This window comes from Brachycentrus maculatus, unplaced genomic scaffold (genome assembly GCF_059751285.1).
Source record: "Brachycentrus maculatus isolate JH-2025_06_01 unplaced genomic scaffold, ASM5975128v1 h1tg000091l, whole genome shotgun sequence".
In the NCBI taxonomy this organism is placed as follows: Eukaryota; Metazoa; Arthropoda; class Insecta; order Trichoptera; family Brachycentridae; genus Brachycentrus; species Brachycentrus maculatus.
The window spans coordinates 541,715-559,373 of NW_028280845.1; the positions used below are offsets into that span (position 1 = coordinate 541,715).

Here is a 17,659-nt window from a genome sequence, read left to right on the forward strand (position 1 = left end):
TCAGTTTCCATCTGAACGATTTCTATGTATTGTAGGTTAGAAGTTCCAGAGGGATACCGCAAAGTTCCCGAACCGCTCTTCCTTTGTTCCCGGTTTCCCTATATTCGGGAGAATCTCGAGACAAGGTAAGTATGATAAATGGTTTGTGTATTAACTTGGTGTATTTGAGAGATAAATTCTGGAACACAAGAAATCTTAATAGATATTTAAGTGAAAAAGTAATACATGTTGAGGACGGCGATTTTGCTATGAAAAATTAGTTAAAATCTTTCAAATCAAAGACAGTCTTTGACGTTATTTTAAAGTAAAAATTGAATTACATAAAAGTGAAGTCTAATATGAGATTTAACTCATGATATCCTGAATTTATTATATACCTAGACTTCCATATTCTTCTTTATCTATATTGAGATGTCAAAATGTACAAATAACTCGAAAAAGTGGAGAAAACCTGGATTTGTGAACAATTATTTAGACACACTCAAAGGGTTATGAATAAAAATGATCGGTCAAATTAAAAGCTACATTTAAAAAAATTGTAAATAATGTTTTAGACATTTCTCTAGGATGTAAAAATAATCCGGTGTTCGAATCATTCATAAACGAGACTTGCTAAATTAAAGCTTTCTCAGTCCAACATAGATGGCTGCTGTGAGCTCATATTTACTGTGTCATGAGATCGATCATCCATATATCTAGGAGTTCCGAAAATTGAGTAGTGTGGTTGTCAATCATGGCTAGAATTTATGAATGTCACACGTGTGTAAAGCGATCACTTAACCAAGTCTATGATGGTCGTAAGCCCTGTAAATGCCCAGACTTCCATATTCTTCTTTACTATGTTGAGATGTCAAAAATACAATTAAGTTTAACCTAATAAACCTCCGCCTCCATAGTGTAGTGGTTAGCGCACTAGGCTACCATGCTGGAGGTCCCGGGTTCGATTCCCAAGAGGGTTAAAATAAATATTAGTGATTTAGCAGTCTAATATTTATTTCATATGACCCTGGACTGGTACCTGAAGCGGAAACTAATCACCTTTCCTTTGTCAATTAAATATCAAGATAACACTGCTTCTATATGATGCAGTGCCTATGCACCATCGGGGTGCGGATAAGGGTTAGAAGAAGAAGAATAAACCTAATTCAAAACCTTAAAAAACTAGTCCTCGCCCTTAATGAGAGTTGAAAGGAAAAATTAAATGTCAGAATTCATTAATTAGTTTTCTTTATTTAAGAAGTTTTGAGAGGTCATTACAATGAAAGGTCAAATAAAGAATCGTGGTACTAAAAACCTTCTGGGTTCATTTAAAATTTTGTAGGAGTCTTTAAATTTATGTAACTTTATTAGAGTTTCACCCGTTGCCTTCTTCGTTCTTTAATTGAATAACCTCTTACGGAATTTGATTTCGGTGCCAAGAAACGTGATAGTCGAAGACATTAAAATTAAGCTTAACTGGCTGTACACAACGGAGCCCTGGTGCTAACCCTTATGTATGGAAGTGAAGCATGGAGGTAACAAAAATAAATGTAACACATAATAAAATTTTACTTGGTACAACTATTTTTTATGAATTATCTTTCTTCATCGTGTTGAGATATTAATTCATTCATTTGAAATATAATAAATACGTCTCTGCTTAGTAAAATTTTAGTAATAGTGGTATTTACCAAGTAAAACTTAAATAAAAAATTGCATATCATTATTTATTGATTTGGCGTTTAATTTGTAGAACTCCATTTTAATTTATGTATTAATTTTAAATCAAACACAGATTTTTTGAGTCTACTAAGTTGTATTTTATTAACAAAATCGCCTAGTTATGGCATTTTCAAACGAACGTTCGCTAGGCTAGGCAAAACAATTGTCACAATATTAATTTTTTATGTGTTTTTGTTAATTAAATACAACTAAGTAGACTAAAAAAATCTAAATAACTCCTGTAATTGGAGATAATCCAGATTTTGTGAACAAGTATTTGGACACACTCAAAATGTTGTAAAAAAATCTGTTTGATTTAAAACTAATACTTAAATTCCATATCTTTCTTTATCTATATTTAGTTATAAATTAATTCACATAAATTTGTGCAAATGTAGGTGTACTGCTTTAAAGCTTGAAGTCTGTAAATTCAGCTTTAGAATTTTCATGCTTGGGTAGCAGTTACTAGTTACGTCAGTTTAGTGCTTCTCGTAGACGAATTACCACACTAGCCGTGTGAGTGATCGTTTCACCGAGTTTAATTTAATGTATCAGTATGGCCAGCACTAAATACGAAGGATCGGCAGTAAAGAGTAGCCGTTTAGGAAAGTCGAAATTGCCGAAACTTTGATGGGGTTTTTGAGTTAGGATGTTGAATGAGGTTTTCAACACAACCCTTAATCGCAGTTACCCCTTTCGAGCTTTAAAATTCATTCACACAAACTCGGATTCTCAGATATTTTATTACAAACCCAATCACGTACTCAAACAACTAAAAAAAACAACGTTGTTAACCAAAAAACATCAAACGCGTGCTAGATTTTACTGTTGCTTTTACAAAAATGAACATAATAAATAAGGCAGGGATGTTGATAATGTAGGCTACGACGAAACGCGGTCACTGGTCGAATAAAATGTGTACAGGTGTTATTTTATTATATAAAATGCAGTCAGTACAAAACTTAAATCTAATTAATAGAACATGAGCTCTACATAAAAGTTTATAACTGTTTTAGTGTCTTTTATTTAATTCACATGCACAAATCATGTCAACACACCTTTCTTAATTTTATTGATAATCCTCATCTCAGCGTTGCATTCTTTCCTATTATAAATCCATATAATGATCTATAAACCTTGTACATAATAAGCCAGGTAAATAATAAATGAAAAACCCATCTTTAAAAAAATAAAAACATATTTTCCTCTCCTTTCCTTCTTCTTCTCCTTCTCCTTCCTGCTAAATATATTATTTTATATAATACCCTTTTTTAATCTCGAATGTTTTTTAATAGTTTTATAACATAAATGTGGAATTCTTTAATTGGCTTTTTTTAACGTAACTATTTTTTGTTAATGTAATGTAATGTTTATTATTGTTAATGTAACTATTGTTTATTAAATCATTTTTTTATATGTAAGCTGTACTATTCCCGAATAAATAAAAACAAATATAAATAATAAAATAAAAAAATTACAACGTTTTGCCCCATATTTGTGTAAAATAACGCATTCGATTTGACTGCATTCAGTCTACTTTCAACATTTTTTGCCAATTCCATGTTATACTTCCATATATCGCTTACTCATTTTAACAACGTCATAAATCAAAACACTTGATTTTTCAGGAGATCGTTTTTAAAGTTTAAAAATATAATGAAGTGTAAAAAAATTAATATCAAGCCACTTAAACTTTTTACTGTACAACAGATATTTTTAGGTAAAACCTATTATATTTAAAAAAAAATAATTTAACAAAACTCTTCAAAATGCAAAAACAATACTTTCTGCACTGTAGCGGGTAAATATTAAGTTAAAAATATGGCGCTGTTGCTGGGAAATAGTACATTTTCTGGGCATTCCGAAAACATGCACAACTGAAAATTGATGATTTTTGATATATGTATGACGTTGTTGAAAGGAGTGAGTGATATATATTATGTAAATATTCCCTGAGCCATTGCTACTTTTCTTTGAAAATAAAATATATAAAATATCACAATATGTATACATTATAGTAGTAGTGGTATAAATAAAAATTTACTCAACAAAGATCCTTGAGGAAAACCCATTTTATTAACTATTTCTTTCGATATCAGAAATCATTACGGTACAAACTCCATGTTTTTAAGAAAATGTCATATTTTACGAGTACATAATACATTTCCTTTTCTAAGGAAAGTAGTAATGGCACTGAGAATATAAAAGACCTTGTACATTGGAATACCTGGAATACATTTTCCCGAGTAAAACTATAAATCTAGCTTGACACAGGCATAACTGACATTCGTATGCATCAGCATACATCTGAATCTCATATTGTCAGGCACGAGAATTGACGGTGCAATTTCTAGAATAAATTGAAGGGGTATTACGATCAATAATAAAATGTATTTGTAGAGAAGATGGAAGGCGAGAGAGATACGTAACGGAAAAGAAATATAGTGTGAAGAATAAAAATATAGTAAAGTAGAAATATAAACAGTTTCGCTACAGCGTTTAACACTGATTACAGTCGAGTAATTTTTTTGTTCGACCCGTGTCCGCCTCCGTGGTGTAATGGTCAGCATGTTTAGCTACCGTGCTGGAGGTCCCAGGTTCAATTAGTAGGGGGAGTGAGAATAAACATTAGTGATTTTACATTCTAATATTTATTTAATATTACTCTGGACTGATCACTGAAGCGCAGGAGTGATCACCTTGCCTTCATATAATTAACGATCAAAATAACATTGCGTCAATACGATGCAGTGCCCTATGCACGCTTGGGTGCGGATAAGGGTTGGAAGAATAAATATAGACGAAGAGACGGGTATATTAAAACCTCGTTTAGTGGTTATATACTAATATTATTAACATTTTTGTAAAAAAAAATAAGTAAAAATGACTAACCACAAAGTAAATGCTGTAAATATTAATAATATTGAGAATATTATGAAATATAGTACCTACGCTTCTTTGATTTGCTCTTCATAACATTTTGAGTATCTCCAAATCTTTGTTCACGGATTCTGGATTTCTTCTATTTATGAGTTATCCATATCGATATGTTTTCCAGAGATGGAAAGATTGATATAGAATAGAATGGAGAGTGAATGCTGGGGACAGAGTGAATGGAGCATGAATGCGTATCGAATGAGTGAAGAAAGAATGGTAAAAACAAATTTATGAAACAAATGCAGTTGGACTTAGGGAACAAAGGAAGACCAAGGAAAACTTGGTAAGACCAAGTATTTCAAATTTTCGAAAGCAATCAGAAGTCAGAATAATCACCGGGTATGTATGAGGGATGCATGAATGCAAAGAAGGCCTTTTAACGACAGACTGATGTAGTGTACTATTCTCTCTGCCTACCCCTGCGGAAAGCAGCTTAACGGTAAGTAAGTTCAAAAGATTGACGCGAAAACTTCAGACTTCACCCCTTCACTTCACTCTAGATTCTGCGAGTTTCGGCGCCATATTGGCAGCGCCCGCATATTTGGGAAGAAAATGCCCATTTTTTTCTCATATCGATACAGAAATATTAAATAACGCTTTGGCGCCGTCACAACCCTTCCCAGCGGAGAGAAATGGTAGGGGTGGATGGAAGAAAATGCCATCGAACGATAAAGAACATCCGGAATTTCCACATTTTGAAATTTCGCCCGACACCGCCTTATGTAGGCCATGTAAAACAAGAGTATAATACTGGCGTATCATATAATATAATATTAAACCCTGTTATAGTCATGTTTTGTATATTATTACGAACGCGCGAAGGAATGATTTTATGAAATCGGAATTTTATCATTAAGGCGGTATAATTAACCCGCAAATTAATATTATTTAAATCATGATCTAACGTTATTGCACTTTTTGTTTAAAACTCCGTTTTTTAATTGAAAAAATTTGTTTTTCATCGAAATAAATATGCGGTTTTTAAAAGAAAGGAGTTATTGAAAGGTCATGTTTTTTTTTTACATAATAACGAAGCGTGAAGGAATGATTTTGTGAGATCGGAATTTTGTCATTGATCAGATTAAACGTAATGTCACATTTTGTTTAAAACACCGTTTTTGTTTTGAAAATATAAGTGTTTTGAAAGGTAAGAAGATTAAAAAATTATTTACAAAAAAATATTAACCAAATTCCGATATACATGTATTCTAAAATATAATTGTGCGCGGACAAAATGTGTAGATTCTCACGCAGACGGTCGTGTACTGACTTTATATGTACATATATTTGAGAGTATACCCTTATAAAAAAATTCTGTCGTAGTTCAATTCATGTTGAATGATAATTGATGTTCGTATGATAAAATAAGAAAAGAATATACGGCTGAGATAAACATTATCATTATTAAAATTTAAGAGGAAAAAACATACTAAAACTACCACATTTTGAGTGTGTACTTGTTCACAAATCTGGATTATCTCCAACTATATTCTGGGCATTTACGGGTCGTCAGCCCTGTAAATGCCCAGACTTCCATATTCTTCTTCATATATGATGAGATGTTAAAAAATAATATACTATAACTAAATAACAATAACTAATGATTCATAGGTCGCTTCATGTGTGAGTTCGCTGGAGTATCTATGCTGGGATTAGAGTTAGCTTTTTATTTAGCTTTACGTATTTGTCTGCCTCCGTAGTGTAATGGTCAGCACGCTCGGCTACCATTCTGGAGGTCCTGGGTTCGATTCCCAGGGGGGTTCAACTAAATATTTGTGATTTTTTCACTGTAATATTTATTCAATATTACCCTGGACTGGTTCCTGAAGCGGAGGGCTGATCACCTTTCCTTCATGTGTAAACGATCAAGATAACGCTGCGTTTATATGATACAGTGCCCTATGCACCATTGGGGTGCGGATAAGGATTTTATATTTAAATAGTATTTATTTTACAGCTTGATCGCACTGTAGATATATTGAAAGAGCTTTTTTTTAATGAAATATATATGACGCAGTGCCCTATGCACCATTGGAGTGCGGATAAGGGTTTTATTATTTATTATTATTACGTATTTAAAAGGTAGCCATTCAGCTCAACATACCAACGTATTTTAATTTTTATCATTCACAGCAAAAACATGTTACTGAAAAATGATCGCGAAAAATAAATCGCATCTCGACTGCATTCAGTTGGCATGAGAGCTCTTTTTCCACCCGTATAAGCGCGAGATCTCAGTATTGTTCTCGTGTTTTATATCAAAATGAAAGTGAAAAAGCTTTATCGGATTCAACAGCTAAATCTTCTTGAAAAGTTTGGAATAGAGTAATAAACTTTACAAAATGAGTGCCAAATGAAACAGAAATCAAGGTTTTTTCTTATATGGCTACATTTATATCACGAATATCCTTGAACCTCAAAAGTTTGATGTGTTGGCTTATTTCCAAGAAAGTATTTCACAAATGTATCATTTACTTTACCCAAAATACGCATCTACCTTTATCGTATTCACCTCAATTAATGGGAAAGTTAGTCGAATTATAAGCTGGATAAAAATTTTAAATCATGTTTTTAGGAGTCTCCCTCTGGGTGGAATACCCTGAGTTTTATATTCTTCTTCATCTATGTTGAGATGCCCAAATGTAAAATGACAGAATACATGTAAAAATTAAATGAATATTTAATTACCCTTCCCTTACGTATTCGCTGCACAATGCTCAATAAAAGCAATATTTAGGAGTTTTTCCCGTTTTTTATTTTTTGAATCACATTTTCATATGGTGTACGGAGTGGTATCGTAGTGGTTTTTGGTATCGTAAGGGAAGGATAATTAACAATAACCTAACTATGAGTATTTCCATGTTTAAGAATTAGTACATAAACCCTGAGGATGACAAGGTTTTTGTCGAAACCGGTTGGAAAAACTGTACCAATAAAAAGTGGTTAAAACAAAGTTGTTTTTATTTAATTGTTCTTATTATTTAGCAAGCCAAAGTTCATCAGATAACGTACCATATATAATACATCGCTTATATTGATATTATTACCGCCAGTACTAGCTTTTTCAGAGTTGAAAGTTCTGTGGTTCGTCTCGTGATCAAAGTAAATTAGGAAACAGTTGTGGAAATCTCAGATTAGGGTTGTTTTCATGTGAAGACTTAACAAATGAGCCATCCGAAATTCAGATTAGTCAACAACAGTCAACATCAACACTGGGAGATTAAATTCCCCGAAATTATTCAGATTCCCAAATGAAGATACCTGTAAGCCGAGCTTCCTGTATAACCAGATAAGGAATTATTTAGCGTTCAAACGTTTAATTCAACGGAATACTAATTAATCCCTTTATAACAATTTATATATGCATATTTAAATCAAAAAGTTGTTTGAATAATTTGAATTTTAAAACGCAAACATTTACATATCTTCCTTTTTTAATATCCTTTTAATTCTACCACTACTGCTACCATCACGCCGTTTCACTGCAGGATAGGCAAAGATAATAGGACAAAATTCACATACGATTTTTTACAAATTGTTTTTCAAACTGCGAGACGCATGAAAATATCATTTCAAACATGTATGATTAAGATAAAGTTTGTTAAATTATTTAATATGAAGAAAAATAATCTACCCGTCTTTTCGTCAGGACAATACTACGGAGAGACGGGTACGTCTTGAAACCGGTAGATTTAAATCTCAGTGAGTTATAATTTACTAACATTATTTTTTTTATGTCAAAATGATTAACCACAAAGTATAAAAATGCTTTAAATATATTTGTTTAAATTCTTACTTTAATACTAATCAACGACAAGTACTTGCGGTGTATATCACACATATTCTAATGACTTCGAAAGAATTATGCTAAGTACCTTTGTACATCACGACGGAAGCTTTTTTAAATAAATAGAATTTAAAACAGTGTCAACACTGAATTAACATGCCAAAAGGCTGGCGCCTGCATTCCTTCGGGACACGGAACATTCCTCACCCTCTTCGGTACTTGGTGCCCTGGTGCTTGGTACTATTTGGTACTCGGTACCAAAATCTGAACAAACAGCACTCGACACTCGGTTGGTCTTTATTTGAATAGAAATAAAGACCTGTATCCTGTATTTGATTTTTCTTTAAACGTCACATGTCAACAAGAAAAATGTATGTTTAAATGAAGGATATCGCTCACCCCTTTCAACAACGTCATATTTCAAAATTCGTCAATTGTCAGTTGTGCACGTTTTCGGAATGCCCAGAAAATATACTATATCCCAGCAAAAGAGGCATATTTTAAACTTAATATTTACCCACTACAGGGCAGAAAGTGTTGTTTTTTCATTTTAAAGAAAATGTATTGTTTAATTATTTTTAATATACTAAATATTTTACCAAATGGAAGAAAAAACATTCAGGTTTTACCTAAAAAGATCTGTTGCACAATAAATAGTTCAAAAAACGGCTTTATATTTATTTTAATACATTTTATTATATTTTTAAACTTTAAAAACGATCTCCTGAAAAATCTATTTTTTTTTATATATGACGTTGTTGAAAGGAGTGAGCGACATATCTGTGATTATAAAACGTTAACTCTAAAATGCGAGCGTGCTGACATAGTGAATGGTCAGCACGCTCGGCTACCGTACTGGATGTCCCGGGTTCGATTCCCAAGGGGGGTCAAAATAAGTAAGTCATTTACCACTCAAATATTTAATAAATTTTACCCTGGACTGGTACCTGAAGCGAAGGGCTTTTATCACCTTTCCTTGCTGTGTCAACGATCAAGATAACACTGTGTTTATATGATGCAGTGCCCTGTGCATAATCGGGTTAAACTTTCTTAAAACATTACAATTTGGGTAGGATGTCAATTCCATTATCCCATCCGGAATACAAAGCATCTTCAAAAACAGCCTTTTTTGTATTGTTTTCAATAAAAAGCGCAGTGGCCGTATAAAAACCGTGATGGGCCATTTTTTGCTGTTTGGACTAAAAAGTGTGTTTAAATAAATAAAACCTTCACTGTGCAAACAAGACGAAACTCATCAAGTCTGGAGTGCGGAGCGAGGCGCCAGACAATCGTAAAAGCCATTATATCTTCATATAGATGAAGTAACTCTATCTCCGCACAGGGTGCAAAGAAAATGTCTAAATCATTCATGTCAAAAATAATCAAAACATGCTGTAGAATGCTAAAAATATCAAGGATTAAAAATATCACTCATAACCCTTACCCGCACCCAATGGTGCATAGGGCACTGCATCGAATTGACGCAGTGTTATCTTGATCATTTCTTACATGAAGGCAAGGTGATCAAACTTGCGCTTCAGGAACCAGTCGAGGGTAATATTAAATAAACATTACGGTGTAAAATCACTAATATTTGTTTGCACCCGCCTTGGGAATCGAACCCGGTTTCCAGCACGGTAGCTAAACACGCTGACCATTACACCACAGCTAAACATCAAGCGTAAAATCTGGTGGTGTCAAAAGCCCACGTAATCGGAGGGCATGTATGACAAGAATTATGGATGTGAAGGAAGCTATTCATCATTCTACCCAAGAAAAACCTCACAACTCAATTTTTTGGATCTTCTACATATATCATTAATCTCGTGACACTGTACATACGAGTTCACTAGAGCCATCTTCGCTTCGGTCGGAAAAGCATTTATTTAGCAGAAACCCTGTTATCTAGATTATGCTAGATTCTAACCGGATTATTTTACATAATGGGAAACGTATGACAACATGATTTAAAATTTTATGCAGCTTACAATTTGACAAGTAACGATGGTGTTACATTATGTCGACAGAAAAAACTTATAAAATATAAGTTGACAGCTTTATAATTGAGTTTTGGAATTGGTTGAAACAGGCATACATCTAGAAAGTTTAAAAATTAATTGCCATATTTTGATATATTCAAAACAACACGAACATATTTTCAAATACCAAAGAGACTTTCTGTACAGGCTGTATTGAATCTGTCCACATAAGTATAAAGATAGATCTCAGTACAGTCTGTAGTCTCCAGTACCAAGTAATATGATATGAATTAAGAGCAGTTGAATAGTTTCATGTGAAAAATATGAGATACGAGTACAATATAATAGAAACTAACTAACCATCACGCTGCTTACCGCAGGGGTAGGCAGAGAGAACATATCCCCACACCGCTCTGTCTTTGCAGACAATCCTCGCCTCTTCCACGTTCTTGAATCTTCTCATACATTACACACGTCTAACATTCACAAATTCTACCCATGATTGACAACCACACTACTCAAGTTCTTGGAAGTTCTATATACATGAACCAATTTAGAAATCTTGTTCTTGAATCACTAGAGACATCTATTGGTGAGATGTAAACTTCTAGATATATAGATAAAACTCGTAATACAGTATGCCCGAATTCACAATAGCCATCTATGGTGGGATGAAGAAAGCGTTTATTAAGCAAAGACTCATTTCATTTGCATGTGAGTTCCGAATCCTGGAGATATTCACACTCATAGTCTTGTAATTTATTTGGTCGAAATTTAATTTAGAAAAATGAAGAAACTCTGTGAAAATTGAATAATAGGGTTTAAAAGTATATCTCATCCCTTATTATTTTTGAAGCACATAACCTTCGGTTCAACATTCGTAATTTATTTTATCATCTCCAAGGGTTGTAAGGCTCTCGACCGTTTTGAAAAGAAAATCATCCCTCGCGTTTCATCCCCTATGTCAAGGGCCTACACGTCTACTTCATACTGTGACATAATGCTTGTGTAGTAAGAAAGTATAACGAACGTAATTAAGGACTCTCCACTCCGAACTAAAGCAGGTACTGGAAATATTCTAGCTGAATTATTTTCGTATGGAAACAATATTAAAAAAATAAAACAAAAATAATCTCAATATTATTGATATCTCAATAAAGATAAAGAAGAATATGGAATTCTGGGTATTTACAGGGCTTAAGACCCATCATTGGCAGGTTAAGTGATTACTTTACGCACACATTCACCATGATTGAAAACAACATTACTCAATTTTTTGGAACTACTACATATGTCATGACGCTTTATGTTTAAATTTTAAGAAATAAAACAACTTTGTTTTTAACAACCTTTTTATTGGTACATTTTTTCTCCAATCAGTCTCTACAAGAACCTTGTCATCATCAGGGCTAAATGTGTACTTGTTTCACCCTGATGATGAAAGTTATTTTATTTTATAAAGTTTATTAAATGTGCCACAAAGTATCTGCGAAAAACATCAAAGAAAATTTATGTTTCAGTTCACTGGATCTGATAAACTGATAAATTATTACAACAATGTGGGGTTATGACCTGTCATAGGCTGATTAAGTGATCACGTGTAACATTCACCATTCTACCCATGATTGACAACCACACTACTATTTTTTTTAAATTGGAGATTCTTAAATGTACATGAAGCAAAGATTTTTTGCTAAAACAGATTGGGGTGGCGTTCTTTTCTCTCTTATATATCTATAATGAGTAAAAACTTAAAATATCTCAGTTCACGCAATTTCTCGTATAAAATGTGGGTCAAATTAAGAATTTAAAAATCATCTTGATGTAATTAATCAAAACCCTTCAAAGAGCGAAAAAGATTTCCAACCTGCGAAAATCTTTTTCGCCCTCGCTTGAAGAAGTTTGGAAGATTTCTTTTGTGTTCCAACCCTGAAAAACACGCGTCACGTTAATGAGCGTTGGAATCGTAGTCAGGGATCCGAAAAATACTGCGCAAAAAGCGGGAAAATTGACAGACCTGTCAGATAGAAATGTTTTTTATGATTGTAATATAAGGAGGAATTAGGCCAGATGTACTTTGAGTTAGTAGCATATGAGTGGATGAAAAAACAAAGTCTTTTTATTTCTCTAAATAATATATCAATTTGATCCACAAAGTTAATGCTTTCAATATTCAAAACATAGTAACATTGACTTCAGACATAAGGCAAGTAAGTACTCGGTACTGCAATCGTACATATAAATCTCTCTCCCTCTCTTTTCTTTTCAAAATTTCATCGGTGAAAATCCTTAGTAGAGATAAGATTTTGAGAAAACGAGCAATCACATTTTTTGACAACATTTAAGGTGTGTCCAAATACTTGTTCACAAATCAGGATAATCTCCAATTATAGGACTTAATTTTTATATTATTTTTTTATATCTCATTAAATATGAAGAAGAATATAAAAATTTGCGCATTTACGGGGCTGACGACCGTCATAGGCTGGTTTAAGTGATCACTTTACGATTGTCAGCCCCGTAAATGCCCAGACTTATATATTTTTCTTAATTTTTGATTAGATGTCAAAAAATAATATGAAAATTTACATTTTTTTACAAATGGATTATAAAAATAAATTAATTAACTAACTATCAAGCCACTTCACCGCAAGGGTTGACAGAAAGAGTATAATGCCTCATCCATCTGTATTTGCAAACAATATTCGCCTCTCACACATTCATGCATCTCCTCATACATACCCGCCGATTATTCCGACTCCTGTCCTGACCACGCCCTTTGAAAAACGCTGTATTTGAAAAACTTGACCATGCCAATTTTTCCTCGGTCATTTGTTTACATATCTTCTTCTTCCGCATCTTATCCGCACCCGATGATGCATAGGGCACCGCATCATATAAACGCAGTGTTATTTTGATCGTTAACACACGAAGGAAAGATGATCAGCCCCCCGCTTCAGGTACCAGTCCAGGGTAGTATATTTAATACGAACATTAAATATACCCACGCATACTTGAACTATGTAGCTTATTGCTATGACATTTTTTAGTACATCAAAATTCTTAAAATTGTTTTCTTCAAGGCGCATTGTGTGGTCACTCAAACCTTTTTCTGAAAAAGAATGCCTCCGTAGTGTAATGGTCAGGATGCTCGGCTACCGTTCTGGAGGTCCCGGGTTCGATTCCCCGGGAGATCCACATAAAGTGATTTTTTCACTATAATATTTATTTAAAATATTATAGTGAAAAAATCACTTTATGTGGATCTCCCGGGGAATCGAACCCGGGACCTCCAGAACGGTAGCCGAGCATCCTGACCATTACACTACGGAGGCATTCTTTTTCAGAAAAAGGTTTGAGTGACCACACAATGCGCCTTGAAGAAAACAATTTTAAGAATTTTGATGTACTAAAAAATGTCATAGCAATAAGCTACATAGTTCAAGTATGCGTGGGTATATTTAATGTTCGTACACTCTTGTTTAATTTCTCTATTGCTAAGGAATAATAAGACATGTCAATAATTCACAAATATTACATGAATGGTGTACGTTTTACCCCTTCAATACCACAAAAAATTATTCATTTTTATTTATAATAGAAAAATGTTTTGGACAGACTGATGACGTGTGTGATTTTTAGCACATTTTGGGCCTAATAAAAATTTTAAGCTTAAATGAATTTTTTTATGAGAAGTTCTAATCATCCAGTCACAAAATCAAAGAACTTGAGAGATTCAAGGTATACCCGGAAAATCATTATCCGTATCATAGTATATTTTCCTTCTTAAGCTGATTTAACGCGTTTGAGATTAGCTGAACACTTTGACTGCTAGTGTCGGCCACCAGTGGCTGACACAATGTATTTTAGTTGCGTCTCGTCGGCCACCGGAGGCTGACACTTTGTACCTTATATTGTCATATAAAGTCAATATAAGGTAAGGTAAAATGCCTTGTGTCGGCCACCGGTGGCTGACACTGGCAGTCAACGTGTTAATATCAAGTGATGGCTAAGATTCTAACCAATATTATGCTAGCTTAACCTTTAAGACAGCTAAGAAAATTCGTCGTAAAAGAAGGGAGTTGCGTTAAAGTTAGTGTGTGAATAGTGCTATGGTAGAGACGTGTAGTATGTAGTATTGATATGCACGAATCTGCAAAAAAATTGTTGGGAAAGACATATTGTTGTGGCGTTCTATTATCTCTGCCTACTCCTGCGGGTAAGAGGTGTGACGGTCATAGTAGTAGAAGAAGAAGAAAATCAAATATATTTGTGAATATATTTATTGTGTGCGCAAAGACAATCATTTTCCATAGCTCCAAAACTGTTTGATTCATTTCATAAAGACTGTTAGACATTAATTACCTAAGTTTGTTTCGATTTGTAATTTTGCTTAAATTATTTATTTAAAAAAACAGATCTAAGTTCCTTCTTCTTTTAAACGTAAAACTCATAAAGTACACATTTGCCAACATTTTTCTTTTCCATCTTTTTGATTTTTTGTTTTCAGTTAAAATAAAATATTTGAAAACTCAATAAAATTAAACAACTTTGTTCTAACCACTTTTTTATTACAAGTACACTTTAACCTACCGGTTTCGACAAGAACCTTGTCATCATCAGGGTTTATTAAATTCTAAAGTATTAAAATTTTTCTCCGTAAAAAATCCTAAATGTTAATTTTCCTATGCATTGCGTAGCAACAATAAAAAAATAATAAAAAAGTGGTTAAAACAAAGTTGTTTAATTTTATAAAGTTTATAAAATGTGCACCAAGTATCAGCGAAAAACATTCAAGAATAAATATTTCTAGTTTATATTAACACTTTCAATCTAATTTGATTTCTGATAATATGTATTGTATTCTTGCCAGAGACTTTATAATAATCTAAAATATAATGTATACCCACACACAAGCCATGCCTTTGTGGGATCTTCTTTTGTATGATTTTTTTCTTCTTCTTGTAATTACAATATAAAGTGAAATGCAAAATAATTTAAAATAAAGAAAAAATTATTATAATAATGACTGGAATGGGTTAAATAAACAATGCACCGTTACGCGTCTCTCTTAAAACAATTCTTCTGTTGGAAGGCCTATTGAACCGACATTTGTATGAGATTTGAGAATACATTATTTGAGTTACGTTCCAGTATGTTTAGATTTCTACGTTCACATCGAAGACTGGCTGTGCACCGCATATTTCATTTAAGGCAGTATAATCGATAGCCCGCAACTGAATTTTCTTTAAACCAAGGTAATAATTAACGTAATCGCATTATTGGCTTGAAACACCGTTTTTGTACTGAAAAAATAAGTTTTTCTTTTAAATAAATATATGGATTTCAAAAAACAAAGAGTATAAAAAATACATATATTTTATTTATGCGTATTCTAAAAAAATAAAATGCCTATATATATATATGGTCGCTGGTCGCGTACTGAATTGTATATTTGAGAGTATACCCTCAATACCAAACCGAAATCTAAGATAAATAAAACGTCACCTGTATGTAAAATGCGTTAAAGAAACGTATTTTACGTGCTCCCGAGTATTAAATTTTCATATATATCTCAACATACATGAAGAAGAATATGAAAGTCTGAGTATTCACAGGGCTTAAGACCTGTCTAACTCCTAAGTGGACAAAAAAACTAAAATTTGTGATTTGGACACATTCAAAATATTTAAAAAGTGTCACCACAACAAATGTATTCAATAAAGAAGAATATGGAAGTCTGGGCACTCACAGGGCTAATGACCTGTCAAAGGCCGGTTAAGTGATCACTTAATCAGCTTTTGAGAGGTCATTGGCCCGCTTAATGTTGAGACTTCCATATTCTTCTTCATCTATGTTGAGATGACAAAAAATTATAAAATAACTCTCTTAGTGTAGAACACCCAGATTTGTTAACAAGTATTTGAACATACTCAAAATGTTGTTGAAAAAAAGTAACAGTTACCTTTTAGTCACGTCACTAAATGGTATGTAATATTTATTGTATGAAAATTAAAGTCGGAAGGTTCGACCTATAAATGTAATATAAAATTATTATGGGGGATCACGTTTCGACGGCCCATAAAGTCGTAATAAAATTTAGAAAAAAACTTACATAAATGTCAACACGTGTGCAGCATACATATATATATATATATATATATATATATATATATATATATATATATATATATATATATATATATATATATACATATATATATATATATATATATATATATATATATATATATATATATATATATATATATATATATATATATATATATATATATATATATATACTCGTAAATATTACTAACCAACTAACTAACCATCACGCCGCTTTTCCGCAAAAATATAACAATTTCTAAATTCAGACACATCACCCCACTACTTCACAAACTCCACTGGTCACGCTTTCCCGAAAGGGTTGAGTATAAACTCTGCCTACTCATGTATAAATCAATACACAATATAGCACCAGAGTATCTAAAAGAGCTGTGTATTCCAGATGAATTGGTTGATAGACGTCTCACGCTTCGATCGGCTACAACATCTGCAATGGGCAAAGTGATCTTACCAGCTCGCAACCAACGCACTAAATTTGGCGAGCGTGCCTTTGCTGTTGCGGGACCGACGGAGTGGAATGCTCTTCCACCGATGGTTAGAAATAGTGAGAGTGAGATGATCTTTAGAAAAATACTAAAAACACATTTGTTTGCTAAATCATTTCCACCATAATATTTCCCACAATTCATTCACAGTGAAGCGCCCTTGAGGTATTGTAATATTTTACGAAAATGGCGCTATATAAGTTATGCAAATTTATTATCATTATTATTATAAGGTAAAAACAAAATAAGAAAATATGACTAAATACTACATACATATCTTTCCATAAAGTATTTTTTCAGATCATTTATTTTGGATCCCCAAATGGGTTCTATTTTATATATCGCTCACTCCTTTCAAGAACGTCATAAATCGAAAATCGTCACTTTTTAGTTGTGCATGTTTTCGGAATGCCCAGAAAATGCACTATATCCCAGCAAAAGCGGCATATTTTTAACTTAATATTTACCCGCTTCAGGGCATAAAGTGTTGTTTTTGTATTTTGAAGAAAAGGTATTGTTTAACTATTTTTTGAAATATACTAAATATTTTTTAAATGGAGAAAAAACCTTCAGGTTTTACCTAAAAAGATCTGTTGCACAGTAAAAAGTTCAATAAGTGGCTTGATATTTATTTTTAA

The 17,659-nt window shown here is 32.8% G+C and overlaps 2 protein-coding genes across 4 annotated transcripts in view; one reads left to right on the top strand and one right to left on the bottom strand.

Moving 5' to 3' along the window:
* Positions 1 to 1,486, top strand: part of LOC148310554 (N-acetylgalactosaminyltransferase 6-like) — a 73,504-nt gene extending 72,018 nt beyond the window's left edge. Inside the window, exons 9-10 of the mRNA XM_088258259.1 lie at positions 36 to 125; positions 1,420 to 1,486. Of these exons, the coding sequence (XP_088114385.1) occupies positions 36 to 125; positions 1,420 to 1,486 (157 nt within the window). The remainder of the gene's footprint in view (positions 1 to 35; positions 126 to 1,419) is intronic.
* Positions 1 to 17,659, bottom strand: part of dtn (transmembrane protein 132C dtn) — a 286,104-nt gene that overhangs the window by 134,479 nt on the left and 133,966 nt on the right. The gene's annotated exons all lie outside the window — the stretch shown is intronic.